The following is a 21,638-nucleotide window of genomic DNA, read 5'->3' on the forward strand; positions in this document are numbered from 1 at the left end:
TCTTTCTCACCCAGGGAATAATAGAAGGGGATTCTATCTCCTACATTGGTGTGACCGCAGTGGTCACCATGGGTCTCCTCAAGGTTACTTCCCTCAATGTGAAAGGCTAAGTGCCTCTGAGAAGCGCTCTCAGCTCTTGGCTGATTTGAGAAAGTGTAAAACCCAAGTTGCTTTCCTGCAGGAAACTTCAGGGGTGACCGGATCCACAAAAGAGGGAGAATGAAAATCTGCTGCTGTTAAAAAGGTACTGTTTTAATCATGCTAAATCATATATTTATATGCTATATGTTGTAACATAATAATGTATTTTTTATTTATTTACTGTGAAATTACTGGTTGGAAGATATAACTTCAAACTTCAGTAATATGTCCGTTAAGCCACCTGCTTGAGTACAGTTTTTGCAAAATATAGTAAGTTTCCCTAAAAACAATATATAATAATTATTTGTATATTACTTATGGTAATATACACCTTGCCACCCAGGCCAATTCTGACACTTCTTTCCTACATGTAAAAAGTATAATTCTTTTGCTAGAAAATTAATCAGAAGACACCCTAGAGAATACAATGGTGGTCGTTGCAACTTTTTATGTCACACTGTATTTATGCAGCAAAAAAAATAAAAACCACTAAAGTTAGTCCAATTTTTGGATAATGTGAAAGATGATGTTAAGCCCAGTAATTAGATACCTAACATGTCATGTTTAAAAATTGTGCACACTTGTGGAATGGCACCAAACTTTAGTACTTAAAAATCTCTATAGGTTTTTCCAGGTTACATGTTTGGAGTTACAGAGGAGGTCTAGTGCTAGAATTATTCTTCTCGCTCTAACTTATGTTAACGTATGTAACCTGTGTGTATCTGGTTCTGATACTAGCCAGTGCCTCACAAGCCACCGACCTCACCACACGTCCCCGCAATCTGTAACAATCATAGGTGTGCGCAGCCTATTACATTAGGGTGTGCACCCCAAAGCTCAAACACACATGCGATATATCTATCTACAGTATATCTATCTATATAGATAGATATATAGATATAGGGCAGTAGGGCAATGGACAGTGTCAGTAGAACAGTTGATGGTGTCAGTGGGCAGGGACTGTTGTCAGTAGTTTATTTTTATAACTTTTTTATTATTACTTTTTTTAAAAAAAACATTTCTTTATTATTTTTTGCAAATTTTTTTTACAATAATTTTTTATTATTTTCTTTTACAATTTTTTAGGAGCACCATTGGGCTGCTTTGGTGAGATATCAGGGTCCTAGACAGACTCCTGATATCTCACTTTTCAGACAGAGAAAGGGGCTGAGGACAGAGATTCCCAAGTTCCTTTCTCTGCAGCCAAGCAGCAGAGGGAATCTGTGCAACACAGGGTGATTAGGGTGTGCCTGTGCACACCTGGCACACCCTGTGCGCACGCCTATGGTAACAATGTTTGTTAAAATACCTGCATAAATCACCCAAAGGGGAATGTTTTTTTCTCAACAAAAGTGAAGTAACTCTTAAAGCGGGGGTTCACCCTAAAACAATTTTTTTTTTCATGCCATCCAGCATACTAGCGCGAGCTACAGTATGCCTTTTTTTTTTTTTGCGCCTTACTCACAGTTTAATACCTTAGTTAAGTTTCAGAGTAGGCGTTCCTAGGCAGAGGGGAACATGATTGACGGCCAGCTATGGCGCGTCACGCTTCCCGAAAATAGCTGAAATAGGACTTGGCTCTTCACGGCGCCTGCGCAGTCAGCTCCTAGTCTGTGTGCAGGCGCCGTATAGCGCCGTGAAGAGCCGAGTCCCACTCCGGCTATTTTCGGGAAGCGTGACGCGCCATAGCCAGCCGTCAGTCATGTTCCCTCTGCATAGGAACGCCCATTCCCCGTGGGGAGTCTGAAACTTAACTACGGGACTAAACTGTGAGTACAGCCCAAACAAATTAAATAAAGGCATACTGTAGCTCGCGCTAGTATGCTGAATTTCATGATAGAAACTTGTTTTTTAGGGTGAACCACCGCTTTAAAGATCAATGTACAGGCTTTCTTTACCACGCTTGACAGGTAACAACTTTTTTGTAAGAAAGTAAACACATTTTAGCAAAAAGAAAAAAAAATATCTTTCTGGTGCTTTTTCATAACAACCTTTCTAACTTGCAATGAAACTTAATCACTTCCCAAATTATAACTTTAAGCACTTTAGAGCAAATACAGCCATATAAGTTTTGCCACAGAACAGTTACTCTGTCAGATAAATGATTATCCCTCTCACTTTCTCTGGCTGTGAAATTCCTTTTTAATAACAGGCCAGCTCGCTTACTCCACCCTATTTACCTAACAGAGTTCCTCTGTCTAGGTCTAGGTAACAATAACAGGTTTGAACTGCATAAACTTGATAACATCGAGTTATTATTCTTATGCACCTTTTGAGGTGTCACTACACCAAAATACACCTTTCAGATATGGATGAAGGTTTACCCTAAACTCTGCTTTAAGGCTTCATGCACATTGGGGCTTTTGTAAACACTTTTCTGATAGCAGGGGATAAGCAGCGTTATTGCAAACACGTTTAGGTGCATTTATGTCTGTTTAGGAGTATCAAGCGCTTGGGCATCTGTTTTATTTCATTGGCCAGAATATTAATTTCTTCTCACCAGTGAAATAAAAAATTGCTCAAACCATAAATATGCCTAGCACTTGCGTTTATATGTACACATGTTTAGGCACATTTTGGAATTTTTTCGAAAAAAGCGCTTTTCTCTTGACTGCACAAGTGAGGTTTTAATTTTTTCTGCCTGTAAACGCTCCTGCCTCTAAACTCCTGTAAAAGCTTATGTGTGCATGAACAAATTGGCTAACATGGAGGGGCATTTTGGAGGCAAAAAAAAAAAGTCAAACCCTGCCCCCCCCCCCAAAAAAAAGATAACAAAACATGTTTCCTGGAAAAAAAAAATTATATTTACCTATAGACCTGAATTTCCTTAAAATTCACACTTCCAGGTGGTTTTAATGCAATTTACCTACTGTATATAGTGGATCCTTCCCAGGGCCCAATGTCATTGCTGTATCTTTAAGGCCCCTTTCACACTGGGGCAGGGGTGGCATCTGCGGTAAAGCATGTAAAAAGAGGGGAACTAATGCGCAAAACCAAACTAACCAAGGGCACTAAAAACTGAATAATAAAATACTCAGATAAAATATTAATAAGTTAAAATACTAATAAAAGCAGCAGCCACTACTAAAAGGTGCTCACACACTGAAGATCATATGAAAAGTACTTTTCATATGATCTGCGGTAAAGCGCCGTTATTTTTAGCGGCACTCTACCAGCGTTTTTGCAGAGGTTTTCGGACACTAGCTGGACGCTTTTATCCCCTGCTAGCGGCCGAAAAAGGATTAAAACCACCAAAGCGCCACGCTGTGCTGCCTATTGATTTCAATGGGCAGGAGTGGTGGAGGAGCGGTATACATACCACTCTTTCACCGCTACAAAGATACTGATGGCAAGAGTTTTGTTAACGTCCTGCCAGCACATCGCCTCAGTGTGAAAGCCCTCTGGCTTTCACACTGAGACTGCAGGGGAGATGTTTTTCAGGCGCTTTACAGGCGCTATTTTTAGCCCAAAAGAGCCTAAAAAATGCCCCTGCGTGAAAGGGGTCTTAGTGACATAGTAGTCGGTGGAAGAAAACAGAGTGCCAAGGGGGACCAGGCATCTGGCGCTCCAGAAAGTGTAAGGTGATGTCTGGACTACAAAGGAGAATGGCAGCTTGCCCAACGGGTCACATAAATATTAACAGACTTCTTTAACATGAAGTATTTTTTAATTTCTGTTTCGAGGTGACAGGGACTCTAACCAGCATATTGTATACTCGGAATATTACACCACTAGCCAGTGCTCCATTGCTAAGAGCAGTACAAGATAATCTAAAGAACTCAATTCACATGCTAAGGGGATTTACACACCAGTGTAAAATATATCGGAATGCAAACATGATTGGTAGGATTTCCCTTCACTTATTATAAACACAATATAGAAAGCAAATTTCTGTCTTAACCTAGGTTCACATTGGAGCGATTTGTCATGCGATTTAAGAGATCAAATTGCATGGCAAGTCGCAGCCTATTAGCGATAATGACACTGTTCCAATCGGTGCGACACCGATTTTGCGGCGCCACACCGATTTGCAAAAGTAGTTCCTGCACTACTTTTGCAAATTTCAGATGCGATTTCAATAGACATCTGTGTATGAAGCCTCACAGATGTCTATTAAGTAGCACCTGAAATCGCACTGATCTTGCTACTTTGAAATCGCGCTACTTCAAGTGAAGTAGTGCGCTTTCAAATTAGCATCAACGTGAACCAGGGCTTAAAGTAAAACTAAAGGAAAATATATTTTTTTCGTTTCGGATAGAGTGGAGATTGATTAGAACACTTGTCGTTTTTTTCTTTGTTTTTTTTTTTTTTGCTGCCTGAGCCCCCCGTTTCTCCTGTTTACCATTATCATTGAAAGTGAAAGTAAAAGTTGAATTTACCAGAGATTTTGGATTATTATATAAAGATACACGAAGATTGAGATGCATTTTGATAATGTTACATTTAGCATAATAATGAATACAGGGGTCACCCCATAGAGATATGGAAAATACCAACAATATCATCAGCAAAGACCTCTACTTGAAGGAACGTACATTGTAAGAAGTCATATTCAGCCCTGCAAATGTTTGGATAGTTATACATTACATTTATATTTTATACTGTACGTGTTCATTATAAACACTTTTGTTTTCTCTATTGAACTATTGAAAGAGAAAGTAAAGTAAAAGAAAATCACAGATTTTGTCCCCAGAAAGGTGATAAAGGGAAAATCTTCCAATGGGTATAAAAATTCTGGTGACCTGGGATCCCCAAGGGATAGGTTTAATTTGTAGGGATTTCCCTTCACTTCCTGTTTTGGCTATGGGACAGGAAGTGAAGATATATCTCCCCAATGGGACACAGATGGCAAAAAATAAACTGACGGGGTTGTAACCCTCCCTTACGCTTTTCAAAATGAAAAAAAAAAGAGTTCTACTTTAAGTGGGGGTTCACACTATGAGAAAATCGTACGAAAGTTGTCCATTTTTTTCACGAAAGTGCATATCATGATGTAACCAACAATGGCATTAACTTGTACTAAAATTCTCAAAAGACAAAGGCAAATGTTCCTTCTTGTGTATGAATTCTATGTTTGTTGCCACCTTCTTCCGGGTCTTCTTTGCTTCTGATCAATCCGATTATTTCCGTACAATTACTGTACACATTGAGCAAAAATCGAAAGTTGTGTTCACGTACAATTAAAAATTGTCTATCTTGAAACTCCGTTATTTATTTCATCAGCTGTCGAAAGCACTCTACTAACGATCAGATAATCGTTCCTTGTGCAGAATTTTTCTTCCAATATTCTTAGGCCTCGTACACACGACCGAGTTTCTCGGCAAAAACCAGCAAGAAACTTGCTGGGTTTTTTTTTTTTTGCCGAGGAAACCGGTCGTGTGTACACTTTTCGACGAGGAAACTGTCGAGGATCTCGTCAAGCCAAAAAGAGAGCATGTCTTCTTTTTCCTCGACAGGAATGGGGAAATTTGGCTCGCCGAGATCCTTGACAGCCTAACAAGGAACTTGACGAGCAAAACGATGTGTTTCGCCCGTCGAGTTTCTCGGTCGTGTGTACGAGGCTTTATAGTATGTACCTAGCTTCAGTCAGTTGTAATCACAAGTGTTCTCATTTAAATATTTCCCCTATATTCCTGTTTTGACTCACTTTTAGAGAGTTACATTGATTGTAAAGCCATTTTTTTTAAATAACAAACGTGTTATACTTACCTGATCTGTTTTTTTTCACTGAGCAGCCCCAATCCTCCTCTTCTCAGGTTCCCCGCCAGTGTTCCTGGCTCCTCCCATCTGCAGAGTGCTTGCTTTGGAGGCACTTGTGCAGATCAAGTTCAGGCTCAAGTAAGTATGGGGTGACGGGGGCTGGACAAAGTAGTTTTTTTTTACCATAATGCAGTGGATGCATTGAGGTGAAAAAAAAAGCCTTTAGCCTTTAGAATCACTTTAATCTCACCAAAGGGGACACAGACAGATATAAAACCCGATGTGGTTCCAAACCATATTCTACATGATTAAGAACTGAAAGAAAAAATAGACCAGCCCACGCAGGTGAAGGTGAGATCAAATAAAGCTCAGGTAGAGTGTTGGCTGTCATAATTGTTAATGCCCAGCTTTCTTTATTGAGTTTATTTACAAGAGCTCTTGTTAGCTACAAAGATGAGCTGGATGGCGTCCAGCTAGAAACTTGCTCACTCACTCATGCGGTGTCATGTGACTAGCCTCCAGCAAAAGACATAAGTGTGAACATACTGTACTATCTGCATGGAGGGAAGGAAGCAGAGCACCTGGAGTCATACATATGACCCTTTTCACTCATATAAGACGAAATCATTGAACATTCTGATATTCATAGGACAACAAGAAAGGTGTTACATCATTTGTCTTTGATACATTCTTCCAGTGTTTGTCAGTAATGTCTGTCAATTAATTATGAGGTCTGTGTAGATGGGCATTTGTTTATGTCAGAGCTGTTTTTCTCTCCATACAAGTCAATGAGAATAGAAAAGCAGCTCACATCATCTCAAAAGAAGGTCAAAAGTAGTTTGGAGGTATCTCAAATGCATATTAAATACAAGGTGAATGCATCTGAAGGCACCTAACGTTTGGTATTGTATGAATCTAACATGCAACCCAGTAACACATCAGGATGTACATATTTTTGTAGCATAGGCCTCATTCACACTGGAAGTTTTTTGACGTTTTTACAGCAGCTTTTTTTGGCTGTAGACTTTTTTTTCTACAGTCATTAAACTCTCCATCATGTTATACTATGTGTCCATGCACACATAGGCTGTTTTCAGCAGTTTTGGGCAGTGGCGTTTTTGAGCAAAAAAAGTAAAATGAGAGACATTTTATAGCTGTAAAAACACTCTAACGCTGATAAACGTCGATAAACGCTCAAAAACTTTGCTCACCAGCATTTCTTTTGATTCATTAAAAAAAAAAAAAAAAAAAACATAAAAATGCAAAAACGCTAAAAACGCTATTGCAAAAACTTTGAAAAAAGTAAAAAAACTCACTGCAAAGCTACTGGCATTTTTATAACATTATTTTAATGCCAGGTGTGCATGAGGCCTTAAGCTGCTAGATTTTTTTCTGATGTCCCCACTGAGGAGATTTTCCTAATTTCCTGTCTTGGTGGCAGAGGAACAGGAGATGGTGGGAGATCTGTACAAAACATTTTTGTCCAGGGACCAGTGTATGAACTCCCCCACTTAACAAGTCAGTTATGTAAACAGAAGCTTTTCTAACGATCAGCGGCTGCAGCCAATCAGTGGCAGCCAGTGATCACTGCATTCTGATCCTGGTGGGGAGAGAATTCCTCCATCCACCTTGGTTGCTCAGCCTTAGAAACCCTGTTAGGTTTTTATTGCAGCCTGTGTCTCTTTCTGCTTGCTGACACTTGTTCCCATCGTTTCTTGTCTTGGTTTCAGGGGGGCAAGAAATAAAAATAACACAGAGACAGAGAGACTAAAAATAAAACAGAACCCCAAGATGCACCCAAGAACATTTTTGTCCCCTCTGATTTAGTGTTAACTGCAGTTTCCTCTCAAGGTCATGTACCTAATCAATGCTGCCTCTGATTGGTCTGTGCAGTAAGTGACATAACGTAGGTAGGTTCCCCAGGGTACAATAGGAAGAACTAGAAAAGACTGGTGCATGCCCAAAAATGCACTATTTTCTCTATGCCTGCCTAATTAGCGACAAATGAATAAGGCCCCTTTCACACTGAGGCGTATTTCAGGCATTTTAGCGCAAGAAAAATGCCTGAAATAATCGTGCCCCAGCATTCTCAATGTGAAAGCCGTAGGGCTTTCACACTGAGGCGATTCGCTGGCTGGAGGAAAAAAAATGTCCTGCAAGCAGCATCTTTGGAGCGGTAAAGGAGCGGTGTGTATACCGTTCTTTTACGGTTCCTTCCCATTGAAATCAATAGGACAGCGCGGCTATACCGCCCGCAAATAGTGTCTGTAGCCGCAATTTGCGGGTGGTATTAAAACTTTTTCGGCCGCTAGCGGGGGTTAAAACCGCACAGCTAGTGGCCGAATATCGCGGTAAATACGACGGTATAGCGGCGCTAAAAATCGTGCCGCTATACTGCCACCGCACCTCCCGTGCCCAGTGTGAAAGGGGCCTTAATGTAGCACAAGCTAATTTGTTCATTTGGGTCATGGTGTTGCACCAGATTGCAGTGCGCATGTGGCAACGTTTTGGCACAATTCTTAGAAAATTGGTGCAAGTGCTCCATTATTTTGGCACATGCATTTGGACATTTATAGAAACTGCCGCATAACAATTTTAATGTGATTTGGCGGCTTGTGCAACATCACATAAAACTTGTATTATAACATTGTTAATCTGGCACACGGGAAATGCGCCAATATTTACACCATAAAATGGACGCATTTTTTTTTTTCATTCCTCACTAATGTAAACAGCAGCCTTGGAAGAGCTGAAAAAACGACAAGAGAATCACTTCCCGACTTGGCACTGGCTGTGAGCATTGAAAAGTTTTTAAAAATGTTATTAAAGCGGAACTTTGGTAGTTTTTTCATCTTTCCATTTATTAAATCTTCTGCTCTTGTTGTTTTAATTTTGGATAGTAAAACATTTTTCTCCTGCCAGTAAATACCTTAGGCCTCGTACACACGACCAAGGAACTCGACGGGCGAAACACATTGTTAGGCTTGTTAGGCTGTCGAGGAACTCGACGTGCCAATTTTCTCCATTCCCGTCGAGGAAAAAGAGAACATGCTCTCTTTTTGGCTCAACGAGTTCCTTGACAACTTCCTCGTCGAAAAATGTACACACGACCGGTTTCCTCGGCAAAAAACAGCAAGTTTCTTGCTGTTTTTTGCCGAGAAACTCGGTGGTGTGTACGAGGCCTTATACAGCCCATTTCCTGTTTCTTGTCTGGAAAAATGACTAGGTGTATGACATCATGCACAGCTCTCTCTCACTCTTCTGAGAGTTTACCAGGAAATTAGGGTTCTGAGTCATAAGAGGGCCAATGAGAGCTGGAGACGTCTGTCTGTGAAAATTCAGGAAGTGAACAGACAGCAGCTTCAGCTGCCCACAGTAAAATGGTTGCAGCCAGACTTAGTGGAGGAAGATTTCTGCAGCATATTCGGCAAGTACAGAATCAGAGTATATATAAAATAATATGCAAAGTGGTTGTAGGGAAACTTCAGAATGGCAAAGATGTTTTTTTTACAAATTATGTGAGCAGACTGCAGTTCCTCTTTAAAGTCAAGAATTTGGAGAGGAGAAAAAATCTGGAAAAATGACTAGGTGTATGACATCATGCACAGCTCTCTCTCACTCTTCTGAGAGTTTACCAGGAAATTAGGGTTCTGAGTCATAAGAGGGCCAATGAGAGCTGGAGACGTCTGTCTGTGAAAATTCAGGAAGTGAACAGACAGCAGCTTCAGCTGCCCACAGTAAAATGGTTGCAGCCAGACTTAGTGGAGGAAGATTTCTGCAGCATATTCGGCAAGTACAGAATCAGAGTATATATAAAATAATATGCAAAGTGGTTGTAGGGAAACTTCAGAATGGCAAAGATGTTTTTTTTACAAATTATGTGAGCAGACTGCAGTTCCTCTTTAAAGTCAAGAATTTGGAGAGGAGAAAAAATCTGGAAAAATGACTAGGTGTATGACATCATGCACAGCTCTCTCTCACTCTTCTGAGAGTTTACCAGGAAATTAGGGTTCTGAGTCATAAGAGGGCCAATGAGAGCTGGAGACGTCTGTCTGTGAAAATTCAGGAAGTGAACAGACAGCAGCTTCAGCTGCCCACAGTAAAATGGTTGCAGCCAGACTTAGTGGAGGAAGATTTCTGCAGCATATTCGGCAAGTACAGAATCAGAGTATATATAAAATAATATGCAAAGTGGTTGTAGGGAAACTTCAGAATGGCAAAGATGTTTTTTTTACAAATTATGTGAGCAGACTGCAGTTCCTCTTTAAAGTCAAGAATTTGGAGAGGAGCTCTATGTTGTTGGGTCAGTTATGAAGGAAGAAGAGGTGCACTTGTTATATATTTTCAGAACGTGGTGGAGCTTCCATTCGGGAAAGAACCCAAATAAAAAAGCAACACAATTACTCCAAAAAAAAAAGTAGTTTAGATTATAAAATTAAGAATCCAAATCTTTGCTATAAACAATATTTTCACTCTTCAATTCCTCTGCATTTGAGGGTAATTTATTACCATAAACGAATGCTTGGAAATATAACCGTTCTCTTATTGAAGAAAGTAACACATTTTCATATTTATGAATTTGTAAGTGTCTAGATTAATGTTACAATGCAATCATAAACTCAGTGTGAATAATTGCCATACAATTTGGAGAACGCTTAGCTCCATTGCTGGAGGGTCATTAAAACATATATTTTTAATACTCAGTAATTGTAAAGTTAATTAAAAAGTTCAATTTTTTTATTTTTTTTAAATGAATAACTGTATTGCACGTGGTAAAGTTTTATTAATATTGGAACTATTATCAATAGTTTTAAAATACTCTCCGTTTTACAAAATATAAAACCTTAAAAAAAATATTCTGACTTTCGTATAATGTTCTGTACAGTTGTCACAGACATACTGTGCTGGTATAAGGTTTTACCTGATGATCTGGTCAGTAGAACATCTCCTACGAATGGAACCCCATAGATAAGTCAGTGCATTTTTTTGTTTTGTTTTTTGAACTAGTGGGTAAAATTAGAAAAATCTGACTCAATTCCCCCGTGCACACACAAAATGTGGACGAGGTAATCCTCCCTGCTGAGTTATTGTATTGAGGAGACTTCCCTGCCATCAGAATACACTGATCAGCATTGCCGACAACAGCCTGCATCGCTGATCGAGCAGGGCAAATCCAACAGGGTGGCAGAAGTCGATCAGTAGTTAGACTTCTGTACAACCACAATGCCCATACATGTATAGAAATGTGTCTGGTCCCTGCTTCAGGACTCGTACACACGACCGAGGAACTCGACATAAATGAAACATTGTTTTCCTCGACGAGTTCCATGTTATGTTTGTTGAGAATCTTGACAAGCTTTCTTTGCGTACACACTGTCAAGACAAAATCTCGTTGTTCTCAAACGCGGTGACGTAAAACACGTAGGATGGCACTATAAAGGGGAAGTTTGATTCCACTGGCGCCACCCTTCTGAGCATGTGCGGGTTTCTAAGCATACACACGAACGTGTTTCTCGTCGAAAACCAGCCCGACGAGGAACACGACGAGGAAATTGAGACTCCCGACAAGGAAAAATAGAACTTGTTCTCTTTTTTTCTCATCGAGTTCCACGACAGTTTTCTCGATGAAAAACATACACACGACCGTTTTCCTTGGCAAAAAAGCTCTGCCACCAAGTTTCTTCATGGATTCTGTCGAGGATAACAGTCGTGTGTACGAGGCCTTAGAGTGCCTCCACTCTGGATGAAGGATCAACAGAGACACCAGTCTAGGTGGAGGGAAGTGTTGAATGTACTAGCAGATTTAGATACACTTAGACCAAACTCCAGCTAATACTAAATACTAAAAGCAGTTACGGCAAACAGTTTTGTTCCTTTTGGGATAAAGGTTTTACATAAATAGATCAAAGCTGACCATTGTAGCCCTGTCAGTGGTAAATGGTTTGTCTCAACTGTCTAACTGCTACATTTTCAAGACAGCTTTTCTCTGTTGAAAAACAAAAGACTTACAGGCCAGATCATTAGGTGAAAATAAAAGAAAGAAAGTTGAAAATGAGAAAGATTACAGCTATCACCTCTAATGCTCCATTCACATCTATGCGACAGCGGCGTACGGCGTACGCGGCGTATTTTGCCGCGAGTGTGTTTTTTTTTTTTTTTCAGATTCTTCCCATTGCTGTCAATGGACGAACGCCAATGTCGCCTGAAAAAAAGGGTCCGGGACTTTTTTTCAGGCGACAGGCGTTCGGCGTCTATGAGATGTGAAGCAATGGGAATTCTCCCCTCTAGCGGCAGAAGCGTCCGGCGTCGGGCGTTTTGTCGCATAGATGTGAATGGAGCCTAAGAATTGGTAAGCTGCAGTATAATAGAGGTGGATTTTTAAGTTTGATGCTACTTTAAAGTGTATTTGTTACATGTTACCATTCACAAAAATATTAAATTATTGCTAATTACTTTTTTTTACCTTGCCTTTTACTTGCTTAAAAACCCTACTTAGCTTTCCCCTTCTCTGTAATGTAAAGGAGGGGGCTGTGGAATTAATGTTTATCATAGTAAACTCTGGGTGTACTGTGCTAGTAGATCTCATATCAGTTGTAAACTTGATGTGTACACTGTGTGCCCCAAAAAAGGATTAAAGATCCCAAGGCTTGGGTGGTGTATTGCATGTTAATGCAATTAAAAATACTGGGGGTTATTTACTAAAGGCAACTCCACTTTCCACCACAAGTCCACTTGTAAGTGCAGTTGCTGTAGATCTGAGGGGGACATGCAAGGAAAAAAAAAAATAGCATTTTTGCTTGCACATGATTGGATGATAAAATCAGCAGAGATTCCCATCATCTCAGATCTAAAGCGACTGCACGTCTAAAGCCTCGTACACACGACCGAGGAACTCGACGGGCGAAACACATTGTTTTCCTCGTCGAGTTCCTTGTTAGGCTGTCGAGGAACTCGACAATGCAAGTTTCTCTATTCCCATCGAGGAAAAAGAAGACATGCTCTCTTTTTGGCTCAACGGGATCCTTGTCGAAAAATGTACACACGACCGGTTTCCTCGGCAAAAAAAAAATCCCTGCAAGTTTCTTGCTGGTTTTTGCCGAGAAACTCGGTCATGTGTACGAGGCCTTAGTGCACTTGTACTGCAAAGTGAATTTGCGTTTAATAAATCAACCTCACTGTCACTACATCTGTCCCCTAATTGCACATTACACGCTACTCTGAAGAATATAGAAAATATTCTTTAAAATTATTTATAGAAATGGTGTGTGAATAGGAACATAAAGCAAACATTTAGTGTGGGGCACAGACAAGCAGGCCCTCGGAACAAAGACTGCTATGAAGATATTTGGCATAGACATGCTGCTTTTGTTCTTGTGTCATATATATATATATATATATATATATATATATATATATATAATTTTAATAAATAAATATATATATATATATATATATATATATATATATATATATATATATATATATATATATATATATATATATATATATATATATATATATATATATAAAAACACACTTATAATCTGTATATAAAAAATGCAGTAGGTAAAAAAACATTTAGTTTACCCCAAGATATAATAGGATGCCGTAAAAAAGAAACTTCCAGAAAAAGCATCGCTTCAGTGCATTTATTAATTTGGGGTTGGTCTTTGACGTTGCCAGTTCCCTGTCCCATTCTCTAAAAGGAAACACAAAAGCAAGATAGTTATCCATCAACAGCTGCGTTTACACTTGGAGCATATTGCTTCATTCCCAGGTATTTCCAGGGAAACTCAGATAGTGCACGTAAGGATGCTAATAAAACCCGAGTTTTAGTATCTCAGTGGGATCCATTCTTCATGGTGCTAAAATGTATTTCCACCACCAGCTCATTCACATATTTGGCAGATTTAGAAACCTGACCGTATATCCCATGGCAGGGAGTTAATTCATGTAAAGGTCACATTGTATGTTAAAAAAAATGCCAGGCTTCTTAAGACCAATGCAGAAATAATAGGCAAATAAAGCTTTTGGATTTCTTCCAGTCCCTTGCTAGACGAAAACAAAGGTAGACTATTCTAACTGGTAACAATGGAGACAAAAATGACTTGTTGGTGGAATAACATGTTATCTATCAATGCAGAAAAAAAGTGACACCAAAACTTTTCTTACATTCCTAGTGTTAATATTTCTTGCAGTGTGATAGAAAAAAAAAGAATAGAAGAATGTTGTCAAGTTGCCTAAAGCGATTAGACTTTTTAATCTTATAAGTAAATACAACATTTATTTTGATATCGGTTGGAACAACACTCAAATTGGATATCGGTTTGAACAACACTCAAATTGGATAGAAGTTTGAACAACACTCAAATTGGCATACAGAATTACTAAAGGATATTTTTTCTTTTTTTTTACTTAAAAAAAGTTCAGTTAAATATGGATGTTTGTATCCTAGGAAAGTTACACATGCTATTATCCATACTGAGATCCCTCTCTCTGTGTTGTAAATTAAGCTTAAAGGACAACTATTCCTAAAGTGTATTTATAGGAAAAAAATTAAAATAAATATGTGGGTAACATGTACGATGAACATACAACAGCTATGTAGTATCTCACTTTTGTCGCTACAATTCCTGTTGGGGTACTGGATATTCCAACCATCCTGAGATTATTCTCCACAGGCATATAGTAAATATGTATGTTTAGTGTTTTCCGAAAGCAAGAAAAAGCACACAGATATACCTTGATCAATGGCTTATCTTGGCAGAAAACAATAGTAACTGGCCAATATTATCCAATGAAGTCAAAGATTATTTCCCCCTATACACGTCTATTGTAATCAGTTGCTATTTAGCTACATAAGCTTATACCTTAGAGTTTAGTGGCATACATATGCAAAGGTTGGTATAATATTATAAAAGGCACAAAGAAAATAAATATCCTTACTTTTCAAGTCTTTCTGACAGATTATCAGCAGAATCTGCAGTGGAAATTTGATAAATATCTGATAGTTCCAATCGCTGCCTATATCCTTTCTTTAAAATTGGCTTAGTCCAACTAAAGAAAAAACAAAACACACATTAGGTATGGAAACACTCTTCAATTTCCAGGCAATTTCAACCGTTTTCAGGATTTATTTATTATAGGTTCTTATATAGCGACATCAATTTACACAGCGCTTTACATATATATTGTACATTCATATCAGTCCCTGTCCTCAAGGAGCTTACAATCTAAAGCCTCGTACACACGACCAAGGAACTCGACGGGCGAAACACATCGTTTTCCTTGTCGAGTTCCTTGTTAGGCTGTCGAGGAACTCGACAAGCCAATTTTCTCCATTCCCGTCAAGGAAATAGAGAACATGCTCTCTTTTTGGCTCGTCGAGTTTCTCGACAGTTTCCTCAACGAAAATGTACACATGAGCGGTTTCCTCTGCAAAAAAATATCTCCCAGCAAGTTTCTTGCTGGTTTTTGCCGAGAAACTCGGTCATGTGTACGAGGCCTCAGGCTGTGGTTCTCAACCTCAGTCCTCAAGTAACCCCAATGGGCCATGTTTTGAGAACTTCCCTTGGATAAAATAGCTCTTATCAATGCCATTGATATTGATTTAAAGCAGCTGTGCAAAGTAAAGGAAAACCTGAAAACGTGTCTGTTGGGGGTACTTGAGTACTTGAGAATCACCTATCTAAGGTACCTAACTCACATTCATATATATATATATATATATATATATATACATATATATACTAAGGCCAATTTACACAGGAGCCAATCAGCCTACTAGCATGTCTTTGGAGCGTGGGAGGAAACCGACACACGTGCAGAAAACCCACACAGGCACGGGGAGAAAATGCAAACTCCAAGACAGGTAGTGCCGTGGTTTGTATTCAAGCTGATGACCTTAGTGCTACAAGGTAGAAGTGCTAACCACTTAGCCACTGGGCCGCACGATTTTACACCATAGAAAAAGCAAACAGATCAGTGAAACCAAGAATCAACAGCTTCTGTTGAAACCTTGAGTTGATCCAAAACTGTTTGAGATAATTTTTTTGTCCATTTGGATGTTTATACAATAAAAATAGTTTTTTTTAACTGCAAACTGTCAGTTGGAATTGGATTTTCTATTTGCCCCATTCACACTAATGTGTTCCATTGCAATGTGTTAATGCAAATTGGTTAATGCATGTTATGGCATGCATTGGGTTAATGCAGTATATTCACTATTTATTAGAATGCAGTTCAAATATCATAATAAATAACTTTTTCACAGTGTAGTAATGTAAAATAGTTTAAATAGTTAAATGTTATCATTTGAAATACCTATCTCCAGTCATAATACCTCACATATGAAATGGGACTTTTGTCAAGGTTGTTTGATTGGATTAAAGTGTCTATGAAAATTTTTGCATCAAGTTTCAGCCACTTGATGACATTCAGACAATTGTGTTTAATCACCTCTTAACATCTCTCTGAAATGATCTCAAATCATTTGTGCAAGCAAATCCCAGTCATAAACACAGGCTGAGGCAATATCCTCCAAGCAGGGTCTGCCAGAGATCTGTTTGTTCTAACTGGATTTCCAGTTTTCCAAAGATAAGTATACCAGGTTTAGTGCCTTTCCTTGACCACACACCAACCTAATGATGTTTAGGCAGCCCATAGACGAGTCAGTATTTTTTGTTCAACCAGCGGTGTCATTGTGTTCTGACAGTGAGGAGCGCTCCATGACATCAGATTACGCTGATCGAGTGGGGAAAATCCGACAGGGTGGTTGTACAGAAGTCGATCTGTAGATTGACTTCTGCACAGCCACAGCGCCCATACATAGAAAATTTGGGCGATCACTGTTGAACCTGTCTGAATTTCAATCCATGTAAGGCCAACATTAGTGCATCATCATATAAGACAGAATTAAAACCATGTGCAGAAACATTCGGTCACACATACTTGAGTAAGATAAATTTGGAGTGACTTTGTTATTGGGGCTAAAAAAAAAAACCAGTGTTGGTCAACATGAAAATATTACCACAGATAGCTGGCTGTCATTCACTATCACACAGTAGGCTTTGACCTGATGTGTGGCTCCCGGGACAACTATCACTCTCTACTACAACCTCGGAACTGTATAACCCAGTGTGAGATCTAAGGCCCTGCTCAATCTTACTACTAGTCTTATTAGATTTGGAGTGAAATTTAGTGAAGTCACCACTACCTGCTCACTGTTCTTGTTTCTGAAAGCTCTGACATAAAGAATCAAAAACCTTTCTTTACCAAAATGGCCACTTCCGTACAGAAAAACAGTACCGTGGACACCAATTAAGCTACAGCTACAGGAAGATGACAGACAATGTTGGTTGCCCTCTGTCTGCAGCTTCCAGAATGAAAGGAAAAGGGGGGGGGGGGGGGGACGGCTATAAGACCCATTGAAAAAATGCGGGAAAGTTACTGATTGGCCCCTGTTTGCTGCAGAGGTCAGCTGACAACTGTATCTGGACAGTTTAGGGGGATCTGTGAGGAGAATTTCAAATAAAAAGGGGGTTCCGAGCCCCAGATTTCAGTCCCCTCAGTAGCAGCAAGCTGTGGTGTTCCCTCCCTCCATTCAGTCGCAGCTATTTTATTATGTGGCAGTGTCACCTTGTTTAAGGGGGACAGTTTACATATTTAAAAGCTTCCAGACAGCCGCACGCACATATACGTCAACACAATGGCACTCCTGGGCAGAAGGACGTATATATACATCCCCTTTAAGGAAGCGTGTCCGCCGCGAGCTCCATGAACCCGACCGCGGGTCTCGATCGCCGCGGGGATACCCACGATCGTCTTACGGAGAGATAGAGCCGGGGAAATGCTAATGTAAACAAGCATCTCCCCGCTTTGCCTAGTGACAATGACACTGATCTCCGCTCTGTGTAATCGGAGCAGAAATCAGTGTCATGTCACACACAACCCATCCCCCCTACAGAAAGAAGTACTCACTAGAGCACACTTAACCCCTACAGAGCCACCTAGTGGTTAACCCCTTCACTGCCAGTGTCGTTTTCACAGTAATCAGTGCATTATTATGGCACTGATCGCTGTAAAAATGACAATGGTCCCAAAAATGTGTCAAAAGTGTCCGATGTGTCCGCCATAATGTCACAGACACGATAAAAATCGCTGATTACTATTCCTATTAAAAAATATATATTAATAAAAATGCCATAAAACTACCCCCTATTTTGTAGACGCTATAACTTTTGCGCAAACCAATCAAAAAAAGCTTATTGCGATTTTTTTACCAAAAATATGTAGAAGAATACGTATCGGCCTAAACTGAGAAAAAAATGTTTTTTATATATATTTTTAGGGGATATTTATTATAGCAAAAAGTAAAAAATATTGTATTTTTTTCAAAATTGTCGCTTTACTTTTGTTTATAGCGCAAAAAATAAAAACTGCAGAGGTGATCAAATACCACCAAAAGAAAGCTCTATTTGTGGGGAAAAAAGGACGTCAATTTTGTTTGGGAGCCACGTCGCACGACCGCGCAATTGACGCAGTGCCGAATTGCAAAAAGTGGCCCAGTCATTTACCAACAAAATGGCCTGGGGCTTAAGTGGTTAAATAAGATCATTTATTAATGAAAGTGTTGATATTATTTGAAGTGAATGTTTGAGTTATGAGGTGATTCCCCTCTTCTTTTGATGATACAGCTCGAGTTGTGGTGGCTGAGCTGTTTATGTGTTTTTAAATGGAAATAAATGTTTTTATTTTTTAAAGCCGATAATAATAAAGGCCGCGGCCATAATTTTATCCAAAGGTAGTGTGAGTGTGTTTATTGTTTATCTAAATTCCTGCTCTCTGCTATGCCATTTAGTTTCGCTTTAACTGAAGTTTAGGAAATCTTTCCAGCTAAAGATTGATATCTTCCAGCACAAATCTGCCAACCTAAACTATTTACTGAACCCAGAAACAGCAAACAGTGATCCATTTTTAATTCATAAATACTATTTCTATACATTGGGGTGGATTTACTAAGAGCAAATAGACTGTACACTTTGCAAGTGCAGTTCCTCCAGAACTTAGTATATGAGGTAGAGCTACACTTTACAAAGAATACCCAATCACATGCAAGAAAAAAAAAACGTAATTTTTAGCTTGCATATGATTGGATGATAGAAGTCAGCAAGAGCTTCCCCTCATTTACTAAGCCCTGGAGCAAAGGCTCATGTACAGTATGTTTGCCTTTAGTAAATCAACTCCAGTGTCTACTCTGGAAAGTCTACCACAAGACATCACTTTTATGCCAAATACTGAAAGTCTTAAGAAAAAGTGGAAATAATTATATCTTTTGAAGTCTTAAGTTGATTCTAGTAAGCAGCCTTATGCCCCGTACGTACACACAATCCGAAAATCGCTTACTAATAGTAAGTAGGAATTGAATAGGTTACTAAAGTCACGAAAGTTCTCATATGACAGAAAATAAAAATCGTAAGTAGTGTATTTGTATGGGATTATAGGAAGGATGCTTGGACACACCAAATAACTTGACACTACACATTTATATTATATATATATATATATATATATATATATATATATTTTTTTTAATAAATAAATAATAAACACACGCACTTTATTATATATAAATATTACTCCTATATATTATTATTTATTTAATTTTTTTGGATAAAATTATGGCCGCGGCATAACTATTGTATTTAATTATTATAATCATTAACTCAATCACATATACACCTTACTCAACCATTTGTTCAAACTAAAAAATACAGCTCAGCCACTACGACTCGAGCTGCAATAAAATGACTTAAAACAATTCAACTATCCCCTTTGTTTCTGCAAAGAGATTTATCCACATAGCTTTTTTGCCGCGACAGGGGATAGGTGGGTGGTAAGCTCTGCTGAACGGTCCTCCTCAGGAGCGGCTGGCCCCGGACTCCCTCAGCCAGCTCCTTAAATAGGGCTTTCCCAACGTTCTGGAATGTTCCTACCTGTCAGATGACCCTATCTGACCTATCAGGTAAACTTAAAATTCTAAATTTTCCCCAGTAACCTGGCTGACTAAACCAATCCCTGCCTTTCCCGCCTAAGGACCCTACTGACCTATCCTGGCTTTAGCCTTTACCACTAGCAACAGCTGCTAACTACCAATCCCTGTTGTTCTCGCTCAAACTAGCCAGAAAGGACTTGAAACTACCCCTGCCAGGAATCCCATAAGGAAAAGGGTGGCCTAGAAACAGTCCTTTCCCCTTTTCCCTCCATTGTATTTTTGGATGACAACTGTACGAAAAATCGTATGATCTGGTATCATACGAGGAAAATGTTTGTGCTTGTCCGATCGAATAATATCAGATGAACTGTCATGATAGGCTCTCGAAAGCTCTGTACTAATGATTCAATTATAGTACGAATGCGTCGAAAGAGGTATTTTTCGTCCTATTCCAGGATTGTGTGTTCGGGCCATTACAACTGTTCACTTTGCAGCATGCCAGAGCTGGAATACTATATGTTGGGGTGATTCTGAAAATATATACAACACTAAAACCATAGAGACTAAAATCGCGAATTTCTCTTTGTGAAAATTCTAGTTGCATGGCTGTCATGCTAAACCCATGGCATCAATACTTTCTAAGGTACTGACATGCACCAAATATGCCGATAAAGACTTCTTTATTTTTAAATGCTTATGTTTGTTTCAGGTTAGAGACTCAGACAGTCGTAAAGCCATAAGCAGCCAGGCAAACTCTATTATTAAAGAAAGGTTATCAAAAGCAGAACTGCAGATGTATCCCTGACAACATTTCTCTCATTACAGATTTCCTTTCAGCCTAGGTTCAAACACATGCGATGCGTGAACCAGCTAGATTACAGTGCCGGTTTCAGAATCGCATCTCGCCCGCAGCAAGATCACACTGCCTTATGCAAACCGCTGCGGGTGTCAATACAATGTGCGAACTGTGAACTCGCACAGAAATCAGATTACATGGGAGAGACCCACCAATGCGATCCGATTCCAGTGCTGGAAAAAAAAAGTCCCTGCACTATTTTTCTGCGAATCCAATGCGAGTTCAGCCATTTGGCACCGCAGTGCGGGCGCGAATCACATGCGATGTCTGTGCTTGCTCAAGTGTGAACCTGGGCTCAGAGATCTTTAGAAGGGCAAAATGTAAAACAACAGATAAAATCCTATCATAAAATGTATTTTGTCAACAGGTTCACACTACAAATCTGGCTATATCTTGCTTTAAACTACAGCAATTAAGAAAACTGCTTAGATGACTGTAGATAAAACGGTCAGTCAGATGTAATCACTCTGCTACAAAGGTAGCACAGAAACGTGGGCCAAAGCTGCCAATTTAGTGCAGTTATTATCAACTTACAAAGTACAAGGGGACACATAGGGGTTAATTTATCTAAAGTGGTTGTAAACCCTTATAATCCACTTTTTATAACAGGTAAGCCTATAATAAAGCTTACCTGTAGTCACCCTGTATATCTCCTAAACCTGAACGGTTTAGGAGATATCCCCTGTGTCAGCATGTGCCGCCATCATCGGCACATGCGCACTGAAATTAGCTCGTTTGTGCCGTTGCTTCAGCTGACGTGCCGTTACCAGAGGCTCCTGTGCGCGGGAGTGACATCATCGCTGCTCCGGCCAATCACAGCGAGGAAGCCCGCGATACCCGGAAATAACTCCGGGAGCGATGTCACCGGCCGGACCAGTGTACGGTGACCGCTGCGGGGGCTTTGATCTAAGGTGGGTATTTCATAAAGAGCTAGTATGCTATGCTTAT

General features: G+C 39.5%; 1 protein-coding gene across 1 annotated transcript in view; it reads right to left on the reverse strand.

Annotated features, from left to right (window-relative positions):
• CFTR (CF transmembrane conductance regulator) overlaps positions 1-21,638 on the reverse strand; it is a 208,500-nt gene that overhangs the window by 154,088 nt on the left and 32,774 nt on the right. Inside the window, 2 exon segments of the mRNA XM_040343760.1 lie at positions 13,429-13,540; positions 14,788-14,898. Coding sequence (XP_040199694.1) covers positions 13,429-13,540; positions 14,788-14,898 — 223 coding nt within the window.

The sequence above is a fragment of the Rana temporaria genome, chromosome 3 (assembly GCF_905171775.1).
Source record: "Rana temporaria chromosome 3, aRanTem1.1, whole genome shotgun sequence".
In the NCBI taxonomy this organism is placed as follows: domain Eukaryota; kingdom Metazoa; phylum Chordata; class Amphibia; order Anura; family Ranidae; genus Rana; species Rana temporaria.